The sequence below is a fragment of the Haliotis cracherodii genome, unplaced genomic scaffold (genome assembly GCF_022045235.1).
Source record: "Haliotis cracherodii isolate W230 unplaced genomic scaffold, xgHalCrac1.p SCAF_19, whole genome shotgun sequence".
Taxonomy (NCBI): Eukaryota; Metazoa; Mollusca; class Gastropoda; order Lepetellida; family Haliotidae; genus Haliotis; species Haliotis cracherodii.
Genome location: NW_027266274.1, coordinates 10,450,249 through 10,476,802, shown reverse-complemented (window position 1 = coordinate 10,476,802; position 26,554 = coordinate 10,450,249). Strand labels below are relative to the sequence as shown.

General features: G+C 41.0%; 1 protein-coding gene across 1 annotated transcript in view; it reads left to right on the top strand.

Annotated features, from left to right (window-relative positions):
• The window catches only part of LOC139466752 (uncharacterized), a 51,461-nt gene extending 26,136 nt beyond the window's left edge, over window positions 1-25,325 (top strand). The window contains exons 15-35 of the mRNA XM_071248416.1: window positions 755-913; window positions 1,525-1,647; window positions 2,329-2,421; window positions 4,124-4,181; window positions 5,290-5,439; window positions 6,081-6,160; window positions 7,463-7,578; window positions 8,961-9,065; window positions 9,932-10,010; window positions 10,725-10,839; window positions 11,240-11,320; window positions 11,866-11,975; window positions 14,131-14,244; window positions 15,083-15,244; window positions 16,246-16,374; window positions 19,143-19,273; window positions 19,626-19,754; window positions 21,367-21,490; window positions 22,155-22,251; window positions 23,660-23,767; window positions 24,514-25,325. Of these exons, the coding sequence (XP_071104517.1) occupies window positions 755-913; window positions 1,525-1,647; window positions 2,329-2,421; window positions 4,124-4,181; window positions 5,290-5,439; window positions 6,081-6,160; window positions 7,463-7,578; window positions 8,961-9,065; window positions 9,932-10,010; window positions 10,725-10,839; window positions 11,240-11,320; window positions 11,866-11,975; window positions 14,131-14,244; window positions 15,083-15,244; window positions 16,246-16,374; window positions 19,143-19,273; window positions 19,626-19,754; window positions 21,367-21,490; window positions 22,155-22,251; window positions 23,660-23,767; window positions 24,514-24,590 (2,340 nt within the window). The 3' untranslated portion in view covers window positions 24,591-25,325. The remainder of the gene's footprint in view (window positions 1-754; window positions 914-1,524; window positions 1,648-2,328; window positions 2,422-4,123; window positions 4,182-5,289; window positions 5,440-6,080; window positions 6,161-7,462; window positions 7,579-8,960; window positions 9,066-9,931; window positions 10,011-10,724; window positions 10,840-11,239; window positions 11,321-11,865; window positions 11,976-14,130; window positions 14,245-15,082; window positions 15,245-16,245; window positions 16,375-19,142; window positions 19,274-19,625; window positions 19,755-21,366; window positions 21,491-22,154; window positions 22,252-23,659; window positions 23,768-24,513) is intronic.
• Window positions 25,326-26,554: the final 1,229 nt, after the last annotated feature.

The window sequence follows — 26,554 nt, the reverse complement described above, 5'->3', positions numbered from 1 at the left end:
TAAGGGGATGCCAATGATTATATATTGCCAGTGTTGCAAGTGAGTTTTGATTCTTACCTACTGCTTAGCCCCAGCAGACACCTGTGTTTACCCTGTGCACGTGTTAGATATCAAACGCGTGCTTGATCAAACAATCATAACAGTTGATGGTTAGCGGGGGAGGGTTTGACGTGGACATTAAACAAATCAAAATGAATAATTGATGAAATATTATTGAGTCGTCAGAGTTTCCTGTATGTTCTGTGAATTTGCCATTGTTTTACTGTCATTGTTCTACTGTTTTACAATCATTGTTCTCCTGTTTTACTATCATTGTTCTCCTTTTTTAACAATCATTGTTCCACTGTTCTACAATCATTGTTCTACTGTTTTACAATCATTGTTCTCCTTTTTTAACAATCGTTGTTCCACTGTTCTACAATCATTGTTTTACTGTTTTACTATCATTGTTCTACTGTTTTACAATCATTGTTCTACCGTTTTACAATCATTTTCTACTGTTTTACAATCATTGTTTTACTGTTTTACTATCATTGTTCTACTGTTTTACAATCATTGTTCTACCGTTTTACAATCATTTTCTACTGTTTTACAATCATTGTTTTACTGTTTTACTATCATTGTTCTACTGTTTTAAAATCATTGTTCACCTGTTTTACAATCATTGTCCTTCTGCTTTAAAAGCATTGTTCTACTGTTTTAGAAGGATTGTTCTACTGTTTTTACAAGCATTGTTTTACTGTTTTACAATCAGTGCGTGCTCGCCATGTGTGGTGAAAAAGCAGCGACGCGATTCCGGAGTGGGGGCACCAACTTGATTCGGCCCGTGTCTTCCGGCATTCAGACGTATGACAGTCGTAAAGATGAATACCCTTTGACTCAACCTATGACGAAAAAAGATGCAACACTACAGGTAAACATCAGTTTCCTAAACAGGGTGGTACTTATTTCACACGGTTTAACTCACATACATGTTAAACAATGCGAGCTCATGGTTCCTGTGCTTGTTCTTGTGCTTATAACTTCAAGTTTGTTTTGTTTGTTTGTTGTTTAACGCCGCACTCAGCAATATTCCAGCTATATGACGGCGGTCTGTAAATAATCGAGTCTGGACCAGACAATCCAGCGATTGACATCATGAGCATCGATCCACGCAATTGGGATCGATGACATGCACCAACCAAGTCAGCGAGCCTGACCACCCGATCCCGTTAGTCGCCTCTTATGACAAGCATAGTCGCCTTTTACGGCAAGCATGGGTTGCTGAAGACCTATTCTACCCCGGAATCTTCCCCCCGAAATCTCCCCGAAAATATGTATCTGATTACATTAGGTTATATGTATCTGATTACATTAGGTTATATGCGATGTTGAATTCGCCTTTGGTGCCATTATAAATTAGATAGTATTACGGAAATCTGGTCTCTTCATGTCTTGATATTGATCTACGTTGGCCATTTGCAAAATGCCATTTTGACTCAATCCTGACTTTAGAAAACTCTTAAAGATGTTTGTGTGTTTCAGACATCTGGAAGGGTTAGGTTCATCAACGACGTCCCTCCAGTCCCGGAGGAGGTTTGCGCATCCTTCGTAATCAGCAACGTCGGAAACGCCGAAATTGACACCGTGGACACATCTGCAGCCTTGGTAACCTTACTATATTTTTCAGCATTAAAACATTGTTGGGTATTACAGTTACATGTCTGTAGTGTATAAACCCAAAAGACTATTGATCTGTTATACGTGGGCGTCGAGGTAAACGATTTTTTGTTGTTGTTGTTGTTGTTGTTGTTGTTTTACGCCGCACTCAGCAATATTCCAGCTATATGACGGCGGTCTGTAAATAATCGAGTCTGGACCAGACAATCCAGTGATTAATATCATGAGCATCAATCCACGCAATTGGGATCGATGACAAGCATCAACCAAGTCAGCGAGCCTGACCACCCGATCCCGTTAGTCGCCTTTTACGACAAGCAAAATCGCCTTTTACGGCAAGCAAGGGTTGCTGAAGACCTATTTTACCCCGGAATCTTCAACTATCGAAACATGTATAGAAGTTTTCATTGCAAAGAGGTAATCTTCTTAATCAAGACAACCCATTTTTGTCAACCCGAGGCACCATTTACCGTTTCTTGGAAACTTAAATATAATGGGAAAAGCTATTCATCCTCCATTGACGAGTATTTCTTACTTAAGAATGTCTGCTTATCTCACACGTCAATTCCTCGTTTACATAAATGGCAGAATCCTTTCTCCTGTCTCAATGACATTGTGTAAAATAGGCGGAACCCAAGCTGTTATTCACGCAGTTCTTTGTTTCCGTAGAGTTATCCTGGAGTTCTGAAGTACATCTCTGCTGCAGACATACCAAAAGGTGGCAGCAACAGTTACCAGGCACCATCTGCCGATGTCGAGGAGGTAAGGATAATAAACATGTTCTTCTGTACTCTCTATTTCTTGTTATAAACCTCCAGTGATGCATTTCCATTGTTACAACAGGTTGTTCTTTTCTCCGACAATCCCTCTGCCCACGGGATTCTCGAGCTGTGCGCTTTTAAAAGAAATTTCGAGTGCTACACTTGAAATTTCAGAATTAAAGTAATGTCATGTAAACAAAAAAGCATCTTCATATCTGTCGGTTTATAAGTCAGATATAAACCTTCTCCTATGGCTATCCGTGAAAATAATGCACTCCAGCGCAGGAAAAGCCCTTGGAAAACCGCCTCCGCGGGCTATATCCTATACATAGGCTCTGAGCACGGTGTTGCATGCGTGGCGTGAAAGGCATCGAGATGAGCAGTTGGTGGATACAGTGGCTATAGGAGTATTACATGTATCTTCTAGTGCCACCTGTAGTAATCATTAAGTACCACATGTACCCTCATGGTGCAACCTAAGCTGGTCGGATGAGGCGATCTGGTTGTCACACTCCTGGGCTTGGTTCATGTTGCCCGTGTCATTGTACCCATACGAAAGCCCATTAGGACCATATTGGTATTTTGTTTTTTCGAAATATCGACTTTTTTCTCTCGTAATTACAACTTTATTCTGGTCATTACGAGTTAAGAAAAGTCGTAACTACGAGAAAAAAAGTTGTGTTTACGACTTTTCAAAACTCGTATTTACGACTTTTCAAAACTCGTAATTACGACTTTTCTTAACTCGTAATTACGACTTTTCTAAACTCGTAATGACCAGAATAAAGTCGTAATTACGAGAGAAAAAAGTCGTAATTTCGATATTTTTCGCGTAATTACGAGTTTTGAATCGTAATTACGACTTTTAAAAGAGGAAAAAACAAAATACCAATATAAAATATGGTCCTAATGGGCTTTCGTATACCCAGACGGTGCGGGTCGTTGCTCATGATATTAATCACAGAATTCCACAGAAGTCCACACTCAATTATAAACACTCGTCATATAGTTGGAAGGAATATGGCTGTGATCGGTGTTAAACAACATCCCATGTTGGTTATCACCTTGAACAAACCTCACCCAAGGTTACATTGTATCACAAACCATTGTTTGACATCCCGGCGCTTGGATGGTTTTCACATACCTATCAATTCCATTTAAAAAAAGATGTGACCGCCTCCGTGGTCTAGTGGTAGAGCGTCCGCCCGAAGAGCGGAGGGTCCGGGGTTCGATCCCCGACCGCGTCATACCAAAAGACGTTAACTGGTCGGCTCGGAGTCAGTATACTGTGTCTGAGTAGGGTATTCATGATAAACTGCGTTATGGTATCTGAGTGAGCTAGCACTATAAATCGGCATCAGTCCGGACTAGTACAAGCAGCCACACAAACACACACACGTACATGCACGTCGCTATATAAGTGCAATATTCTTAAGTGCGACGTTAAACCCCATTTCACCTCACCTACAAAAGATGTGTTTACTTGATAAGCACAATATAAAGTTTCATCTTCCCAGAGCATTCGTAGCCTTAAACTTATAAGGCCAAGAGAATACATAACAAGTGGAGCAAATTATTATGACAAGAAAGAACTGTAAAAAAACAAGTTAGGCTGTCTTTTAAATATGTAGCTTGGTGATTATCACGAACGTGCAACTCATGCTATGGGTAGGAACTAATCTGTCAACCTTGTCTGTTATCAGTTGTTCTGCAGTGGGAAGGTCCTCTATAGTGGGCAACCAATTGGTATCATCGTGGCAGGTAGGTCTTCACGTCTATTAACTGGGTTTCCTCTTTCCCTAACCTGGTTCTAGAAAAAACACTGAATTCTACCAATTCGTACCTATAAATCGTACTGGAAATTGTCTTGACTTGTTGTTGCTTGTTGGTTTGTTGTTTAACGAGGCTCTCAGTAATATTGCAGCTACATGACGGCGGTCTGTAAATAATCAAGTCTGGACCAGACTGTCCAGTTGTTGATATCATGAGCATCGATCTACGTAATTGAGATACGATGACATGCATCAACCAAGTCAGCAAGCCTGACGACCCGATCCCGTTTGTCGCCTATTATGGGTTGCTGAAGACCTATTCTAGCCCGGATCTTCACGGGTCTGTCTTGACTTGAGGGACACCAATAATTATATGTAAGACGAGCAGGTATTTCACAGTCACAGGTGTCCATTTTGTTAGAGAAAAGTTTATTGAGATTGTTGCGGTGTCCAAAATTAGAAGTAAGTTTCAACTCTGTTCGAGCACATTCAAATTTCCTTCTTTATTGTTATTGGTCAGTTTTGGTGAGTGGGTTGTCCTATATTCAACGTCTCTGTTGTATTAATCAGCAGCTAGTGTTTCTGGAGGGACCACCTGTGCCAAAATAGCTGAAATCTTAGATAATGTATATTGTTAGATTCTGCTACTTATCTATTTGTCCTGAAAAGGTTCCTCTTTGACTTGATATTCACCAAACCATGCATTTTCGTAAGAGGTGACTAACGGGATCGGGTAGTCAGGCTCCCTGATATATGTCACCGTATTTCCTATTCATAAACCGATTCTTATGATGTCAATCACTGGGTTGCAATTGTCTGGTCCAGACTCGATTATTTACTGATCACCGTCTATAGCTTGAATATTGTGAGTTTTGTGTAATCAAGAAACAAACAAATAAAATTAAGGTAAAATATTTAAAAGTCAAGCTCTTTGACTTCAAACGTTGATGTCGGTATTTACTCAATGACGGTGACGTTTCGGACAATGAAAGATCGGGTGTGTGGGTGTGGGTGTGTGGGGGGAGTTTCATTCACCTTAAGAAACTTACTTTTTTAATAAAACGAGCTATGAGCAAATGACGTGTGTTGTATTCCAGTGGACAAACTATCAGCGGACACAGCAGCCAGCATGGTGAAAGTTACCTACAAGAACGTCCAGCCTCCCATCATTACAATGGAAGATGCCATTCAGAAGAATTCACTATTTCCAAATGTTGCCAAGGAGTTCAAAGTAGGGGATGCTGCAGGTATGTTTTGACTTGATGGTTTACACATAACGTTGTTTCTCTCGATCTTCCAGTCCTTATCAAACATTTATCATCCCAAACTGGCACCCACAGGAGATATTGCTTGGATGAGATCTACACTGTAGAAATCGCTGCAATGAAATTACATCACAATGCTTTGCAGACCATTGTGACGTCACTGGTTACCATGACATCACAATCAAATAACATCACTAATGGCTCTGCTACCGAAGCTGTTTTCAATACTTTTTACACTGAAGACACTGCTAATTACTGTCTTCAAATTGAAAAAGTTGAAAGAATGATGTAGGATGATAAATAAAATCTCACCTTCGAGTCTTTTGATATGAACTATATCAACACTCGTTGATAAAAGTGGCAAAAATCCCCGGCAAGCCTCGGAATTTTTCCACTTTTATCAACTCGTGTTGATATATTTCATATCAGAAGACAATCGGGTGAGATTCTCTATGAATTACACACGATACAATAAATGTTATTAAATTAGTCTCTGAGTTAACAACGTTACAATTTACTCGAAATCAAAAAGAATGTAAACCTGCGCCCGAATTGGTTATGAATCAACCTTTACTCTTAGCTAACACGAAATGCATTGTCTAATTTTTGCATATTGTTTTCAGCTGCAATTGCTTCCTCATACAAAAAGGTTTCCGGTCGAATTAAACTAGGACATCAGTATCATTTCCACCTGGAGACACAGGTCAGTCAGCACCTGGAAAACTAGGGCATTAGACATTTGCTCATGTCGCACTGGTTACGAGTGAATTGGGTAGATATTGTAAAAATATCTGTGGTGTCACTCCAGTATTGCAAGAATACACCGTAGTGTATATAATAATTCACAGTGTTTGATGCATGTTTGCTGTAACTGTTGCATATACAAATCGATGCTCATGATATCAATCACTGGATTGTCTTGTCAAGACTCGATTATTTACAGACCGCCGTCATGTAGCTGGAATATTGCTGGGTGCGGCATTAAACAACAAACAAACAAACAAGCATATAAAAACGGTATATTTTGTCATAAACAGTATACATTCTCTAAAATATATTTTTCTGCTTCTGCATATTTTGGGGTATTAAAATCTGCAAATTTAACCGTTATAAATAGTCTGCTCCTTAGTGTCCACTGCGTGATGGTTTCGTGTTAGTCAAAGGATTCGACCCGTGAAGACCCGGGGTAGAATAGGTCCTAAGCAACCCATGCTTGCCGTAAAAGGCGACTATGCTTGTCGTAAGAGGCGACTAACGAGATCGGGTGGTCAGGCTCGCTGACTTGTTTGACGGTCATCGATCCAATTGCGTGGATCGATGCTCACGACATTAATCACTGCATAGTCTGGTCCAGACTAGATTATTTACAGACCGTCGTCATATAGCTGGACTATTGCTGAGTGCGGCGTTAAACAACAAACAAACAACGAACATATAGTCAAAGCATTCATCAGTAATAAAATGCAAAAGATGTCCGATGCAATTAACCATTTTGACTTGTACTATATGTTCTCGTACTTAAACAGGTGAACACTTGACTTGCCCTTATATGTGTGTGCGTGCGTGCGTGCGTGCGTGCGTGCGTGCGTGCGTGCGTGCGTGCGTGCGTGCGTGAGTGAGTGAGTGAGTGAGTGAGTGAGTGAGTGGTGTGTGTGTGTGTGAAAGTGTGTGAAAGTGTGTGTGAAAGTGTGTCAATATCGGGTGTTACATCCATTTGGGTTGATACAAGCGAGGCAGCTGCTGCGTATTGAAGACAAAATCCGTTTCTTTGTTGTTTACAGCCGCACTTAGCTATATGACGGCGGTCTGTAAAATAATCAGTCTGGACCAGACAATCTAGTGATTGATATGGGATCGATGACATGAATCAACTAAGTCAGCGGAATGTATGTGATTGTGCCGGGGTAAGATGTTGCGTTCTGCTTGTCTCGCTGACCCTGTAATTGGGTCATTCAAATCTTCATTATTAGAATATTTTCCTCATTACAATATTTTCCATCCACAGGTGAGCATATGCTATCCAGACGAGGATGGGGTTGGCGTGAGTCTTCTCTCGGCAACACAGTGGGCAGATTATGAACAACTGATCGTATCAAAAGTTCTCAACATCCCAGAAAGCAGGTACAGCTACCTGATGGTGAAATGGTGTTAACGTCGCGTCCAAGATTATTGCACTTATATAGCGACGTGCATGTACGTGTGCGTGTTTGTGTGGCTGCTTGTACTATTCCGGACTGATGCCGATTTATAGTGCTAGCTCACTGAGATACCATGCCGCAGTTTAACATGAATACCCCACTCAGACACAGTATACTGACTCTGAGCCGACCAGTCCTTCTTTTAGCCCCTTAATGCCGAGCGCCAGACAGGGTAACAACAAGTACCATCTTTTAACGTCTTTTGGTATGACGCGGCCGGGGATCGATCCCCGGACCTTCCGCTCTCCGGCGGACGCTCTATCACTAGACCACGGAGGCGGTCCTACAGCTACCTGAACTGTTTTTGTTTATATGTTACTATTGAACCTACAAGATTTACAAGATCATACTCGTCCCTCGTTTTCCACTGTGCGTAAGTGTGAATGCCATTAATTAGTAAAAAAAATCACATATGCACATGAGAAAGTAAAAACGTGCACAGATATTTATATCTACACGTGGTTCCTTAACTCTCGGGGGCACGGGTGACCCAGTCGTCTATGGCGCCGCGATTCGCTGTACAGAGTTGCGTCCCTTAGGCACGCCAGAAACCTATGATTGTGGGTTCGAATCCCGGTACGCCCCGATCATGTTTCTAGGTTTGTCAGCACCATACCCGTGCTCGTGGGTTTCATCGGAGTGGTAAACGTCTGAGACGTGCATCACTTCGGGCTTTCCTCCCACATTAAGCTGACACGCCGTGATATAACTGGAATAATGGTAAAGCGGCTTAAACCCAACTCACTCACTCACTCCTTAACTCTCAACATTGTTCTTAAACTCTCCACTCTCCGCGTGGTTCTTTAAATCTCCATATGGTTCTATAACCGTCGACATGGATCTTCAACTCACCACTTGCTTTTGCAACTCTCCACTTACATGTAGTTCTCTGCAATAGTATCATATAGGAAGTCAGCTTGTCCAGCAACATTTAGTAGTTGAGATGACCCCCATGGCTCCAAGTCATAGAAATTGAAGCTTCATGGAGTAAAGTTCGAAATGTCTCCAAATCAGCAGAAATATATTCGAAGTTCATAAAATGTCCGTACGGCGCAGCCAGTAATATTGAAGCGTTAGCATGGCTTCTGTGAAATAATTCCGCCAGGTTCAACAACCGATGATGTGTTAATATTCCCGCTGTCCAGGTACGAATCGAAGACACATAACCAAACATTGTAAACACTAGAAGCAATATTGAAGAAACACAAAACTACGTATAACAATGATGTATCAGTCACACAGTCTAGAAGTAAAGATTGTAAGGAAGTAGATTTGTGTCTTAAGAAGATTTCGTTGGCGTTTCAGTGTCAACGTGACCGTAAAACGCCTCGGGGGATCGTATGGAGCCAAAATATCACGTGGCTTTCTACCAGCATGTGCTGCCGCTCTCGCCACACACGTCATGAGGAGGTTGGTCTCACCCGACACAGCAAACAACCCAGTGTCCACAGTGTATTTTATGTGTAACATGACTGATATTTTCATTCAGGCATTTTACTAAACGCATAAATATTTCAGTTATTTTACAACTATTTGCCATTCAGCTAGAGTGAAAAAGAATTTCAAACATTTTATGGTCAATTTCATCACCAGTGGCTGCAAATGATAGGATGAAGAGAAAAAAACAAAGTCTCTCTCTCTCTCTCATTAAATATATATATGTGTTTCTGTGTGTGTGTGTGTGTGTGTGTGTGTGTGTGTGTGTGTGTGTGTGTGTGTGCATATATGTGTGTGTATGTATATGCATGTACATATGTTTAATTGTGGAATTCTCACCCTAACCTTAGTTGTAATGTTTTTAAGGCCCTTTTGAGACCTGTGAAGATTCCGGGATAGAATAGGTCTTCAGCAACCCATGCTTGCCGTAAAAGGTGACTATGCTTTTCGTAAAAGGCGACCAACGGGATCGGGTGGTCAGGCTCGCTGACTTGGTTGAAGCAAGTCATCGATCCATATTGCGTGGATCGATGCTCATGATATTAATCACTGGATTGTCTGGTCCAGACTCGATTATTTTACAGACCGCCGTCATGTAGCTGGAATATTGCTGAGTGCGGCGTAAAACAACCAACTGAACCAACTTGCTCGACTATGTCGACTGATTAATACTTCATGATTCGTTCATCACTGGATTGTCTGGTCCAGGCCCGACTGCCTGCAGACCGCCGTTATATAGCTGGAATATTGTTAAAATTGTTAAACAACAAACATATCATATTTCATATATATAATAGTTGGTTTCGAATTTTTCTCGATGTTTGGTTCACATATTCCAGACCTGTTCGCCTGGCAATGAACTTCCACACCAACATGAAGTCAATCGGGAAACGCTACCCTTTTATGGCGGATTACACGGTGAGACTATGCTGTTTCAGTAAATACGAGCAGACGATTAAATGGCTATGAATATTGCTAAAAGTGGTTTAAGAATCATATTCATCATAACTGTTGATCACAAGCACGTCTTTGATTTACAACAAGCAAACCAAATCTTTGATTTACTCTGAGCAAAGCCGGTAACGGCAATCGCACCTCGTCTGTTTAATTGGTTCGTTTGTTGTTTAACGCCGCACTCAGCAATATTCCAGCTATATGACGGCGGTCCGTAAATAATCGAGTCTGGACCAGACAATCCAGTGATTAATATGAGCATCTGTTCTACCCCGGATCTTCACGTGCCGTCTGTTTTGTACACTCACAGTATATAATATAGAAAAGAAATACGTACACATGTTTGTCTAAACGCCTTTGAATAAATCAGGGAAGGGACCCGTGAAGATCCGGGGTAGAATAGGTCTTCAGCAACCCATGCTTGCTGTAAAAAGCGACTATGCTTGTAAGAGGCGACTATCGGGATCAGGTGGTCTGCCTCGCTGACTTGGTTGCTGCACGTCATCGATCCCAATTGCGTGAAACGATGCTCATGATGTCAATTACTGGAAAGTCTGGTCAAAACTCGATTATTTACAGACCGCCGTCATATAGCTGGAATATTGCTGAGTGCGGCGTTAAACAAACCAACATTGTCCGTGTCGTCCAGGCAATAAAGGCATATATCACTGTTGCCAGGTCGGGGTGACCAATGATGGGAAGCTGAATGGAATACAGATGACGGTTTACGCCGACTGCGGCTCGTCGCCCAATGACTGCTCAATAGGAGGTTTCCCACCATGGATGGATAGCGGTAATGACACTCATCCTTCAGAAACAAAGAATATGTAGGCTAGGCATCCAAGATAATTGCCGTATTGTATTTTCATTTTCATTTATGTATTTCTTATCCTAAGGTACTAATGTGCCTCCAAGATAATTACTAGTTCTTTGTTAGGGCTTTGTCAGACCAGCTGTTTATTTCTAAAAAGATATACTATTTACTCTGTCAAAGTAAAAGAACGGAATGCTCCTCATCTAGTTGACATTTTAGCGGTCTGCAATACACGACCTGTAGTAGAAATTTAATACTATTGGTCTTATGATCGACGATTTGACTTAAGGTCTGTGCTTCTAATTTGAAACGTTTAATAGTGGCGATATATTGATATTGCTTTAAAATATGAGCACCAAAAAAGTGTTACATTTTGCAGCATACAACTGTCCTGCATGGGATTTCAAACCTGTTGCTTTGAAGACTAATCTCCCAACCAACACTGCCTGTCGATCTCCAGGTACGACCATCAGCAAATATTTGTACTCATAATTCATGTTTCACCGACCCGTGAAGATCCGGGGTAGGTCTTCAGCAGCCCCTCCTAGTCGTAAAAGGCGACTATGCTTGTCGTAAGAGGCTAACGGGATCGGGTTGTTAGGCTTGCCGACTTGGTTAATGCACGTCATCGATCCCAATTGCGTGGGTCGATGCTCATTATGTCAATCACTGGATTGTCTGGTCCAGACTCGATTATTTACAGACCGCCGTCATATAGCTGGAATATTGCTGAGTGCGGCGTTAAACAAACAAACAAACAAACAAAGATTGCACAAGACAATTATCAACAGGTTATTGTTCGGTGCGGCATAAGGCAACGAACAAACAAAAACTTCCTTTGTTTAGTGGCTACCGGAAGAGCAGGACTTGCTTACCGTTTTGACGAACACCTGGTCCCTTTCACTAATCCATTCATATAATGTTCATCATTATTTTGCCAGTTTTGGCAAAATAATCGAGACAATTAGTCTCTGGCGTTGACGTTTTGAATTTACTGACCACCAGGGTCGACTCCTGCCATCTTCATCACGGAGTCAATTCTGGACCACGCCGCCAAAATCCTGAACAAAGACCCGCTGGAGTTCAGGAAACTAAACCTCTATGAAAACGGCCAGGTGGGTACATGTCATGTTGGCTTAACCTATCGCCATGCGTCTTTCAGTGTCAGCTCAACCAGTATGACCAGGTCGATAAGTCGTTTTCAGTTTCTGGTACCTCCAAAAAGCGTCTTACCAAATATTTGTCACTCATTCACAGCGTCCCTAAAGAATTAGATGAATGTTATCCGCTTTACTTTTCTTACCTTTGCCCTTGATTAAATAGACCCGTGAAGATCCAGGGTAGAATAGGTCTTCAGCAACCCATGCTTGCCGTAAAAGGCGCCTATGCTTGTCGTAAAAGGCGACTAACGGGATCGGGTGGTCAGGCTCGGACTTGGTTGATGCATGTCATCGATCCCAATTGCGTGGTTCGATGTTCATGATGTCAATCACTGGATTGTCTGGTCCAGACACGATTATTTACAGACCACCGCCATATAGCGGGAATATTGCTGAGTACGGCGTTAGACAACAAACCAACCAACCCATTTGCGTGGATCGATGCTCATGATGTCAATAACTGGATCATCTGATCCAGACTCGATTATATAAACCAATCAACCTTGATTAAATTATGGTGAGGTGAGATGAAATGAAATTTAACGTCGCGTCCAAGGTTATTGAACTTTTATAGCGACGTGCATGCACGTGTGTGTATGTGTGTGGCTGCTTGTACTAGTCCGGACTGATGCCGATTATATAGTGCCATTCCACTGAGATACCATGCCGCATGAATACCCCACTCAGACACAGAATACTGACTAGGAGCAGACCAGTCCTTGTTTTATCCCCTTAATGTCGAGCGCCAGACAGGGTAACAACAAGTACCATCTTTTAACGTATTTTGTTATGACGCGGCCGGGGATCGAACCCCGGACCTTCCGTTCTGGGGTCGGACGCTTTACCACTGGACCACAGAGGCAGTGATTAAATGATGGGTAAATAACAAGAATCCAAAATATGATGCGAAATAATACTGACAAGTTAGTAGCGTGAAGCTATTCTTCGTCAGTCCAAGTATAAATTATTATACATGTCCTCGTGACATTAAGACCCATTTAACCTCTTTCACATATATTTCTAAGGTTACGTAGCCGTTTGAATATAGGAATGACTGCAAGTTTGAAATCTCATACCCCTACATTAAAGCCCCATTCACATGGACAAAATTTACTCATGGAGTATATTTACTCATGTAAGCAAAAGTAAATTATCATTGCGTTCACATGAAGTTTATGCAAGGCAGAAGTAAACATCATTTCATAAATAAGTTGTGGACTTTTATCACTTGAGGCCATGTCGCTGTCGGAGATAGTCAACCAGAGGTGAAGAGAGACTTTCCATACTTTCTTAGGAAGGGATTAGTCTTAGGATTATACCAGGAAAGAGAACTGTGGAAGAGAGAACGTTCTCAACACTGGTGGAACAATGTCGTCAAACGATCATTTGATGATAAACTGTGGTTCGATTACTTTCGCATGACACGCGAAACATTTTATGAACATGTTATGTTATTTGCAGGGAATTACAGCCGTATTTTCCTGATTATCCGTATCTTGGATTTAATATGCTTACGTAAGCAAATAGAGAATCTGTTCACATGACCAGAAATACTCCAGGAGCAGTTATACTTATGAGTAAATATACTTTTACTAGACCTCATCAGGTGTAGCAAATATACTTTTACTAGACCTCATCAGGTGTAGCAAATATACTTTTACTAGACCTCATCAGGTGTAGCAAATATACTTTTACTAGACCTCATCAGGTGTGGCAAATATACTTGTACTCATGTCGCTTGGAGTATATTTACTCACGTAAGCAAATGCGTTCACATGCCACAATAAGTAAATTTACTTATGTAAGTATATATACTCACGTAAGTAAAAGTGTCCATGTGAATGGGGCTTAAGATATCATCCTTTGGAACAAGCGAGTGCAGGGCTCCGGTCCACAAAGCGACCTTAGCATTAAGATTGTCCTAACTCCTGTAACAGACAGCGAAGAGCCCCTAAGAATCCATCTTTATTCATTATTCTGCCACAGGTCCATATCTATTTTGTGCTAATCACCCACAACCCTAAACCTAAGTGAACGGAGTACAGATCTAATTTGCGAGGATGTCAAGTAGCTTGTATATACGAACTACATGTGTTTTATTCTGTCACAGACAACTGCCCATGGAATGCTTCTGAAATACTGCACGATCAAAAACATGGTGGCCCAACTGGAGACGTCAGCCGATGTCCAGGCCAGGAAACAACAAGTTGCAGCTTTCAACCAGGTACATGAGTTTCTTCACTTTGCAGTGAAAAAGAAACGAAAGAAGACTTAGTATTAGTAATTTCTGGTTCATTTACAAATGCAAATTTATTATTTTGAGAATATTTGAAATCACAGGTTTCAATTGACCTGTTGCTGTATTGTTTCAAATTACATGAAATATTTGCTGAATAGATATTAAGGTTACTTCTTAACTTGATGCACTGCGTTGCTCTACATGTCGACCTTAAACTTCAGGGAACTTGTTGTGAATTGTGAGTTGGGTTTAACGCCGCTTTGGGAAGTATTCTAGTTAAATCACGGCTAGATGTGGGAGGAAAGCCCGAAGTGTTGCAGTTCTCAGACGTTTACCACTTTGGTGAAACCCATGAGCACAGGTATGGTGCTAACAAACCTAGAAGCATATTCGGGGCGAGCAGGCACTCGACCCATAATCATAGGTTTCTGGCGTGCCCAGGGGATGCAAGTCTGCACAGCGAATTAGGGCGCAGTAGACGTATGGGTCACCTCTGTATCCTTTTGTGAACGGTTGCCGTAAAAGGCGACTATATATGCTTGTCGTAAGAGGTGACGAACGGGATCGGGTGGTCAGGCTCGCTGACTTGGCTGATGCATGTCGTCGATCTCAATTGCGTGAATCGATGCTCATGATGTCAATCACTGGATTGTCTGTTCCATACTCGATTATTTACAAATCGCCGTCATATAGCTGGAATATAGCTGCGTGCGGCTTTAAACAACAAACAAACAAACACATTTTGTGAAAGGTAGATCGTTTGGCCACCGAACATCATTATTTTGAGACGTTTATCTTTCTTTTACATTCTAATTTTATCAAGGCCAACAGATGGAAGAAGAAGGGCATTTCGGTGATGCCTCTGCGCTTCGAGTTGAAGTTCACACACGCCAAATATAATGTTTATATGACTATATACAATGGCGATGGATCCGTCGCCATTTCGATCGGCGGTATCGAGAATGGCCAGGGAATCAACACAAAGGTCAGTCGGATGATTATCAAAGTGCTACATGTTTGTGGGTATATTTATAATTTGGGATACACGCACGAGTATATTTGTCATATTGATGACCAATGAATATGCACATTTTCAGTCACTATTAGCCTTGATATTGTTGTTACATGATGTTACTAATAATCGACACTGTAGGCTGTTGCACATTTAAAACCTTTGTTGAATTGTTGCGTTTGGATTATATTTTCATCTCTCCTTGGGTAATTGTTCACCAGTATTCCGCGCCAAACATTTTACTGACCTATAGGTTTCAATATGTAGGATTTCATCCTCCACACATTACATAACCGACCGGTGAAGATCCGGGGTAGAATAGGTCTTCTGCAACCCATGCTTGCCGTAAAAGGTGACTATGCTTGTCGTAAGAGGCGACTAACGGGATTGGGTGGTCAGGCTCGCTGACTTGGTTGATGCATGTCATCGAACCCAATTGCGTGGATCGATGATCATGATATTAATCACTGGATTGTCTGGTCCAGACTCGATTATTTACAGATCGCCGTCATATAGCTGGAATAATGCTGAGTGCGGCGTTAAACAACAAACCAACCAACCATTACATAACCAAACATAATATTAAGTTTTACAGCTCATGTATCGTAAGAACTATTTTGTTTTCATGTTTTGATTCATTACTTACAAGCCAGTCGTTCGAGGTGAAATAAAGTTTGAATGTCAAGAGTATTGTACTTATATAGAGACGCGCGCGTGTGTTAATCTTATAGTGTGTATATGTGTGTGTGTGTCTTTCCGTACTAGCCCAGACGAATGTTCTAGCCCTTAGTCTCTTATTGCTGGCCCACTGAGATACTGTGCCGCAGTTTAACATGAAGTACGTCTCGATGGTTCGATGTTCTGTGTTCACACTTAGAAAGCTGTTATACGTCTGAAAACATGGTAATTATGTGAACACACTTTCAGTAATTGTTTGTAAAATATGCATAATGGGTTATCTTTGTTCATGACAGATGATGCAAGTCTGTGCCTTTGAGCTTGGCATCCCCATTGATACGATCAAGGTGAAGGCAACTTCATCCCTGGCCAACTCTAACTCCATTACATCTGGTGGCAGCATCACCAGCGACGTGAACGCATTGGTACGATGTGCTGGTTTATAAATCCACCCTTCTCAATTCGACAACACCTAACAACATCAGCATTGTGCCTGTTTGTACATACACATATATACATATATTCATATGTATATATATATATATATACACACACACACACACACACACACACACACACACACACACACACACACACACAAACATTGCTGAATATTGCTGAGTGCGGCGTAAAACAACAAACCAAACCAAACCGAAACCTTTTGGTTGTCGCATGTTTTTTTTTAAAAATAGAAATGATACCTATCTTACAGTAGCATGGACAGAGACAGGTGTTATGGAATATGTTTAGGCATACATTCAAGATTGAGTTTCTTTGGCGTTGATGTTTAGAAGTTACAAAATAGTCGACAACAATGATCTCACACCAAAATGATCTACTAGTGTCGAGGGTCCTGACCAAAATGAAATTAAAATAGATTTAGGCAGTGTATATGGGTTAAAAGTAGTTTTTTACCCTTTAAAAAAAGTTGGCATGAATATGAATCGCTGTCCAGTCAAGGAAGCAAGATGGTTTCTCCTCGGCTAAAAGTCCACTAATACAAATACTTAGCTTGTTACATAGATACATGAATAGATTAACTAAAAAAGTTCCCTAACACTGTTACTTTATTAACTGGATGTCACAATGACACCTTTTGGTTGCACTCATTAGGCGTGACGTTAATATAATAATATACATGAAATAAATCGAAACTTAAACCTTTCACTCCCAATCTTACTTACAGGATGGTGCTTTAGCTTAATGTTTAATTAGTACGTGACGCCTTTTGATAGTGTAGAACATTTTCAATTGATTACATTTGTGATTCAGATTCTACAATGGCGTTAATTAGCTAACCATGAAGAAAGCTGATATATGCATGTACCTTAAAATATATAGTTGGCATCAATATGATGAATTGATGTCGAAGCAACAAGAAAATCACTCCTCGGCTAGGCGTGACAGAAAGTGACATATGAAAGTGTCCATGTCTCATTTAAGGGATGCAGATGCGATACACCCTGTGAGACAACTAGTTGGTTGGTTTGTTGTTTTACGCCGCACTCAGCAATATTCCAGCTATATGACGGGGGTCTGTAAATAATCGAGTCTGGACCAGACAATCCAGTGATTGATATCATGAGCATCGATTCACGCAATTGGGATTGATGACATGCATCAGCCAAGTCAGCGAACCTGACCACCCGATCCCGTTAGTCGCCTTTTACGACAAGCATAGTCACCTTTTACGGCAAGCATGGGTTGCTGAAGACCTATTCTATCCAGGATCTTCACGGGTCGAGACAACTAGTAGTAACCAGTAGTGCGAGAAGCAAACGTAAAAGAAAACAGTAGGCGATAAGCCGAGGAATATTAAATAGTATTACACTAGTATAAAATATATCCGGCAAGACACTTTTTCAACTCATTCTTCCATTTTAAGATATTAAGATACTCTATCCAAACACCTGATGTTGTGGTTTTGTGTAGACCACCGAAGAGATATAGGATACTGTTATTTGCATCGGAATTGAAGTCTTGACAATTGGATTAAGTAAAAAGCGAATGACACATAAAACATTTGTAGTGAGCATCCGTTTGGTATACTCGAGTGTATTTTTTGTATAACAATATATTTTGCTCCCCGGCTTTATATCACAAACTATTCATTTACTGAAAACCATTAAACAGTGAATGGTCACTATTAACACATGTTTTGATGTTTGGGTATTTTCCACAAACTATTCATCGTTATCACCACTGCCAACAGACTATTCATTTTAAGCATATTTCTGAACAAACTTTCATTTAAAAAACCCTCCACCCCTTTAAAGGGGAAGTGTAGACGCAAAAATCACTTTCTTTCTTTTTCTAAACAAAACGCAATTTTAGAATTAGTTAGTATCTGTGTTTGAAAATATACACTCATTTTTTTCACAGTGAAAGTAGGAAGCTCACAATAGTGTGAAAATGTCATGCCGTTATGAGGCTGGAATATTGCTGAGTGCGGCGTTAAACAACAAACAAAACAAAAACGTTATGAGGCCTTCGTTTTTCGAGCTAAACAGGCCTGAGTTATCCCCCTTAGATTATGACGTAATTGGTGCCATTTCAATAAACTGGGTCCCTGTCTATTCTCAACGCAAAAGATATCAAGTACCAGTTTGCGGTAAAACAACATGGCCTACGACACACTCCGGCGCAGTGGTGACTCAGCATAACACTATGCTGGCTGGCATCTGAGACGCTAGAATCACACACCTGTACCTACACCGCGTGAAGCGGCTCTAACAAAGCATGATGACGTCATAATGTATATCAATTGGCACCAATGACGTCATATTGCAAGGGGCATAAGCCATGGTGTTTTTGTTATGGAAATAAAACACTTGGTAAACGTGAAAAATATAAATAGTTTCAATGCGAAAAATATGTTAATTAATTGTGATATTTTTATATTTTTGTCTATGGCATTTCTAGGTTAACATTTTTAATGTTGAAAAAGTACAAGAAAAATAGGTTCATTTCCGTGTGAACTTGCCCTTTAACCTTTCTCAATACACGCACGCACGCACGCACGTCTATAGACTGCCAATTTGGTAGTGGATGAATTCAAAGATTTGAATATGTTGAAAAGTTCCTTACTGTCTCTTGATTCTGTTACCATTAATTACTTCACGCAACATGTTTGGCAACTTGCTAACGCTTGTCCCTGATGAGAATAACGTAGTTATAACTTTAACATCTACAGGGAGTCATGCAGTGCTGTCAACTATTAAAGACACGGATGGCTCCGGTCAAAGCCAAGATGACCAAGCCTACCTGGCAGAAGCTGGTTGCTAAGTGCTACAGCGAAGGGGTGGACTTGTCAGCCAGTTGCTCGTAAGTCGTCAACAATTTTATACAAATGGATAAATATAAATATAGTTACATCTGGATATATCTATAACATTATGGAAGCGAAGTTTTGGTTTAATTGCTTTGCTAAATTGAAATTGAAATTGAAACAATGAACTGATTAAAGTGCTTAAGTGCACATTGGGCAAAGAAGTAGAATAAATATGCTTGGTCTAATATCTATGCCGACTATGCTCGTCACGCCGAAGACCCGGGTTCGATTCCCGACATGGGTACAATGTGTGAAGCCAATTTCTGGCGTGATATTGGTGGAATATTGCTAAAAGCGGGGTAAAACCAAACTCACTCACTCAAGTACATGTATTGCTATCAACAGCACGTACCCATCAGGAGACTTCTCTGACTACAACATCTATGGTGTAACGTGCACAGAGGTCGAGGTGGACGTTCTGACCGGGGAGAACCAGATCAACAGAGTGGACATCCTGTATGACTGTGGAGAGAGGTGAGATCAACAGAGTGGACATCCTGTATGACTGGAGAGAGGTGAGATCAACAGAGTGGATATCCTGTATGACTGTGGAGAGAGGTGAGATCAACAGGGTGGACATACTGTATGACTGTGGAGAGAGGTGAGAATAAAAGAGTGGACATCCTGTATGACTTTGGAGAGAGGTGAGATCAACAGAGTGGACATCCTGTATGACTGTGGAGAGAGATGAGAATAAAAGAGTGGACATCCTGTATGACTGGAGAGAGGTGAGATCAACAGAGTGGATATCGTGTATGACTGTGGAGAGAGGTGAGATCAACAGAGTGGATATCCAGTATGACTGTGGAGAGAGGTGAGATCAACAGTGTGGACATCCTGTAGTACTGTGAAGAGAGGTGAGATCAACAGAGTGGACATCCTGTATGACTGTAGAGAGAGGTGAGATCAACAGAGTGGACATCCTGTATGACTGTGGAGGGAGGTGAGATCAACAGAGTGGACATGCTGTAGTACTGGGGAGAGAGGTGAGATCAACAGAGTGGACATCCTGTATGACTGTGGAGAGAGGTGACATCAACAGTGGATATCCTGTATGACTGTGGAGAGAGGTGAGATCAACAGAGTGGACATCCTGTATGACTGTGAAGAGAGGTGAGATCAACAGAGTGGACATGCTGTAGTACTGTGAAGAGAGGTGAGATCAACAGAGTGGACATGCTGTAGTACTGTGAAGAGAGGTGAGATCAACAGAGTTGACCTGTATGACTGTGGAGAGAGGTGAGATCAACAGTGTGGACATGCTGTAGTACTGTGAAGAGAGGTGAGATCAACAGAGTGGACATCCTGTATGACTGTGAAGAGAGGTGAGATCAACAGTGGATATCCTGTATGACTGTAGAGAGAGGTGAGATCAACAGAGTGGACATCCTGTATGACTGTGGAGGGAGGTGAGATCAACAGAGTGGACATGCTGTAGTACTGTGGAGAGAGGTGAGATCAACAGAGTGGACATCCTGTATGACTGTGGAGAGAGGTGAGATCAACAGTGGATATCCTGTATGACTGTGGAGAGAGGTGAGATCAACAGAGTGGACATCCTGTATGACTGTGGAGAGAGGTGAGATCAACAGAGTGGACATGCTGTAGTACTGTGAAGAGAGGTGAGATCAACAGAGTGGACATCCTGTCTGACTGTGGAGAGAGGTGAGATCAACAGAGTGGACATCCTGTATGACTGGAGAGAGGTAAGATCAACAGAGTGGACGTCCTGTATGACTGTGGAGAGAGGTGAGATCAACAGAGTGGATACCCTGTATGACTGTGGAGAGAGGTGAGATCAACAGAGTGGACATCCTGTATGACTGTGGAGAGAGGTAAGACTAAGAGTAGACATCTGTAGGACTGAATGATATTTTAAGTATCAATCTAAATATTTCTTCTGTAAACCACAATATTTTGTAGCAATGTATGTCTTCTTCCGGGCAATTTCTGATTTTATAACAGCCTGAAGAATAATTATATTTGGCAGGAATTATTGTACTGTGTGCGCACAATCTTTAAAACGTATTTGGGAATGATATACGTTTGCAATAGTTGAATAATTGTTTTATCTACCTTGGTTCAGCATGAATCCTGAGATTGACATGGGACAAGCTGAGGGTGGGTTTGTGATGGGCTTGGGCTACTTGATGACCGAACAGATGATCTTTGACCCCAAGACTGGTACCGCCCTGACTGATGGCACATGGGTAAGACGTGTCTAGGGTAGGATTGGTACATTGTGTCACGTGGCAGAAATATCGCAACAAATGAAACATCAGAAGTAACACACACTGATGTTTTTCTTTCAAAATGAATAAAAAAGTGTGAATTACGTTCATTATCCACAATAAAAAATATTGGTTATTTAGGTCGTGATAACATGGTCACAATATCATCTTTATATGCAAGTGGGCAGCCTTTGCGACATAAGTATGCTCCTGACGCAATGTGCTGGCATTCATACTGATCTTTGTTTGTGTTTAATATTTCTCTTTTGCAAACTAGAGAGCTCTTAAATGTTAATTGTTTATCCCTTACAACTGTTAATGGGATATTAATCCATATACAGTAACTACGGTTATAACGAACTCAAACGGACAATTAATTTTAGTTCGTTATAACCGTCAGTTCGGTATAAGCGTGTTCGTTATATAAGTAGTTTACTGCAGCTTAACTAGTTTCAAAACTATGGTTATAACGAACTCAAAGGGACAATTAATTTTAGTTCGTTGTAACAGTCAGTTCGGTAGAAGCGTGTTCGTTATATACGTAGTTTACTGCAGCTTAACTAGTTTCATCACATCTTTAAACTTGTGATAGCATTGTAGCATATACGTTTATGTAGCTGACATGAAATTCTGTGTTGTGCAGGAATACAAGCCCCCACTAGGAAAGGACATTCCTATCGACTTCCGTATTCAGTTCCTGAAAAATGCCCCCAACCCACGCGGAGTCTTGAGGGCAAAAGGTAAATGTCAGGCACTGTATGTAGCAGCCCTGACTATATCAACATAGGAATGTTGACTACGTGTGAATACCACTGCATGCAATTACATAAATGTCAGGCACTGTATGTAGCAGCCCTGACTATATCAACATAAGAATGTTGACTACGTGTGGACATCACTGCATGCAGTTACATAAATGTCAACCACTGTATGTAGCAGCCCTGACTATATCAACATAAGAATGCTGACTACGTGTGGACATCACTGCATGCAGTTACATAAATGTCAACCACTGTATATAGCAGCCCTGACTGTATCAACATAAGAATGTTGACTACCTGTGAATACCACTGTGCATGCAATTACATAAATTCAGGCACTGTATGTAGCAGCCCTGACTATATCAACATAAGAATGTTGACTACGTGTGGACGTCACTGCATCCTGTTACATAAATGTCAGGCACTGTATGTAGCAGCCCTGACTATATCAACATAAGACTGTTGACTACGTGTGAATACCACTGCATGCAATTACATAAATGTCAGGCACTGTATGTAGCAGCCCTGACTATATCAACATAAGACTGTTGACTACGTGTGAATACCACTGCATGCAATTACATAAATGTCAACCACTGTATGTAGCAGCCCTGACTATATCAACATAAGAATGTTGACTACGTGTGGACATCACTGCATGCAGTTACATAAATGTCAGGCACTGTATGTAGCAGCCCTGACTATATCAACATAAGACTGTTGACTACGTGTGAATACCACTGCATGTAATTACATAAATTCAGCCACTGTATGTAGCAGCCCTGACTATATCAACATAAGAATGTTGACTACGTGTGGACGTCACTGCATCCTGTTACATAAATGTCAGGCACTGTATGTAGCAGCCCTGACTATATCAACATAAGATTGTTGACTATCTGTGGATACCACTGCATGAATACATTTCGCGAACACGTGGTATCATCATTATTTTGATGGGGATTCACGATCGCATGCTCATGATAAGGTTTAAAATAAACCCGATGGTTTCGCAATGTGTACATTCACATGAGAGTTCAAAGTACATGGAGTGATGTTTTAAGCGAGTGAGTGAGTTAATATTTTACATCGCACTGGCAATATCTTAAGCCACATAGTGATGGGACATGTTATTGAATACCTGCCGAAAAAGGACAGTAAAATAGTTTGATAGATATCACATATTGAATATAAACCATACAAACTAATTCAAAGTTGAGAGACGTATTACGATGATGAACCACCAACTAAGATCTACCATGATATGTTTATATTCTCCCTTCACACTAGTTCACTTGTGTATCCTACTAACACCAATCTAAAAAACTATGTTAACCTGCCGTTGATTCTTGTTCACATAAATGATCAAGATGGTCTTCTGTTTCAGCTGTAGGCGAGCCGCCCCTGGTCATGGCTACATCAGCGTTGTTGGCTGTGAAACACGCCATCGAGGCTGCCAGAAAAGATATATCAAAGGACACATTCTTCCCTCTAGGTATAACCCTCTACATTTGCCAATGACATGCGACCTACATTTTGCAAGCGTAATATGTTGCCAGAGCCATAATATAGCACTTTGCTTTCTTTCATCCAAAAGTGAAAGTCTTAAGACACATGCATACCTTCTCTTAATGGATAGATATTAAACGTGGTTTGATGTCTTTAAAATGGGATCTTTTGGGATCTTTTAAATGACATAAGGTCGGTCAAGTAGACACATATGGACCCATGAAGATTCCCGGCTAGAGTAGATCTTCAGCAACCCATGCTTGCCGTAAAAGGTGACTATGCTTGTCGTAAAAGGCGACTAACGGGATCGGGTTGTCAGGCTCGCTGACTTGGTTGATGCATGTCATCGGTCCCAATTGCGTTGATCGATGCTCATGATATTAATCACTGGATTGTCTGGTTCAGACTCGATTATTTACAGACCGCCGTCATATAGCTGGAATATTGGAGCTGGAGTGCGGCGTTAAACCAACCAACCAACCAACCAACCATCTATTCCACCTAACGATCCACAGGACATCAATCCCGAACTTGTTACAGTGCTCAGGGGGAGGTTGGGTAGCCTCGTGGTTAAAGTGTTCGCTCGTCACACGGAAGACCCAGGTTCGATTTCCGACATGGGTACAATGTGTGAAGCCCATTTCTGGTGTCTCCCGCCGTGATGTCCTGGAATATTGCTAAAAGCGTAATACCATCCTTACTCACTCATTCAGTCAATTTCTGTCTTTGTAGATGGTCCAGCAACGGTGGAGGCTATTCAGACGGCATGTCAAGTTGACACCAGCCAGTTTGTGTACGGGACATACTAGAACATGTAGATCAGCAAACCACAAGGCCTTATTCACACGATGTGAGAGGCGCTCAACGGTGTGAGAATCCAAGATGAGGGCTATGTCAGCCTGATACCGAGCACACGTGTTGCACGGCCAACCGCAATGTATATCATTCGACTTCAGCAACAAACATCAACCAACAAAAGGATACAGATCAGCCATGTCAACTTGTTTCAAATAATATTTCATCTTTGATATGCTTCAGAATGACATGAAAACGTTAATTCAATCCAGGGTATAGATTAGGTCTTCAGCAACCCATGCTTGCCGTAATAGGCGACTATGCTTGTCGTAAAAGGCGACTAACGGGATCGTTTGGTCAGGCTCACTGACTTGGTTGATGCATGTCATCGATCCCAATTGCGTGGATCGATGTTCATGATGCCAATCACTGGATTGTCTGGTCCAGACTCGATTATTTACAGACCGCCGTCATATAGCTGGAATATTGCTGAGTGCGGCGTAAAACAACAAACCAACCAACCAACTTTTCCATCATGCGTGTGAAGTATCACTTGAGATAAACCTTTCTGAAGTATCAACCAATGTTATTCTGAATCATTTTGTTGTATTCTAAGCTGTGTTACACTGACTCATCCGTCTTGTTGTAAATCACTTACGGGTACCTGCATGGTCATTCACAAAACGGAGACATGCATTACTAAAAGTCTTGATGATGACTTCCTCTCTAAATGATACTTTTTTATTACATCCAATATGATCATTGACATTACTTGGCCGACTTCAATACCGTAAGCGATTTTGTCGTTATGTTTTCAGCTCTGTTCAAAATCTCTTTCTATATGAATCTTGTAATGTTATCCTTGGTGAAAACATATCAATTCACATAATTCCGATGTTGCAAAATGTACATATGTCACATATTGATATACCAGACATTTGATTGACTGACTATCTTCGCATTAATTTATTTATCTTCCGTTGATGGGGGACGTAATGTTTCTGTACAAACCCAGGAGAGCTGAAAGCCTACTTTTGTTTTAATGTGTTTATTACTTCTTTCATGAATAAACAACAAATGTTGCATCCGAACGATATCTTGTGTTGTGTTATATTTCCTGGCTGCATATGTGTACGGAGGTGTTTTCCCTCAATGTTGTTTGTTTGTTGTTTAACGCAATATTCCAGCTTTTTGACGACGGTCTGTAAATAATCGAGTCTGAACAAGACAATCCCCTCATTGTTGACACATCAGACGTATTAAGGAGAACTCACTGGTGTTAAATGCACATTCACACCCTAAATGATACGTGCAATAACAGTGACCAATTGCCTCTTGATGTTCTGAAACCAATACATGTGTGTACATAGCTATTGTTAACGATACTTTCTCAGAGCACTATCCTTGTTTTTTCTGACATCAATATTCTAATTTTGATTTGGAAATTTATCCATAATGCAGTAAAATCACCCCCTCTTTATGAACTCTCTTTACTCCATCACCATTCAATGGAGTAATGATGTCGATGTTTGGCTTTCGTTTTCCAACCACTTTGTAGGGTTCTTGATGCCATATATCCAGGATCTTATGTCCACCCGGTTGATGTTTTTTCAGCAAGATTCCGGCACGTGTGAGGATCCCATCAATATTGGCAACATTGTTCAGGACAGTCATTCGTTTTGATGCAGCTTCTGTTTGAATATAACGGAAATGATACAGTAATTTACTACTTCGCAACACATTGACATCATCACCTATAACTTGAAATAGTAATACTACTTTCAATGTAAATGATAAGCGAAGTTTGAAATTTTACATACGGCATTCATATAAACAACTGAAAGTGCACAAGGCAGATTAGCAGTGAAACACGAGTAAAACTCATGTTTTGCCCGATGCACCTATGCTTAACTAGATATTCTGACTCGTAACAGTAATTAAAAATACTTATATGTACTGCGATAAACACTGTAACAAA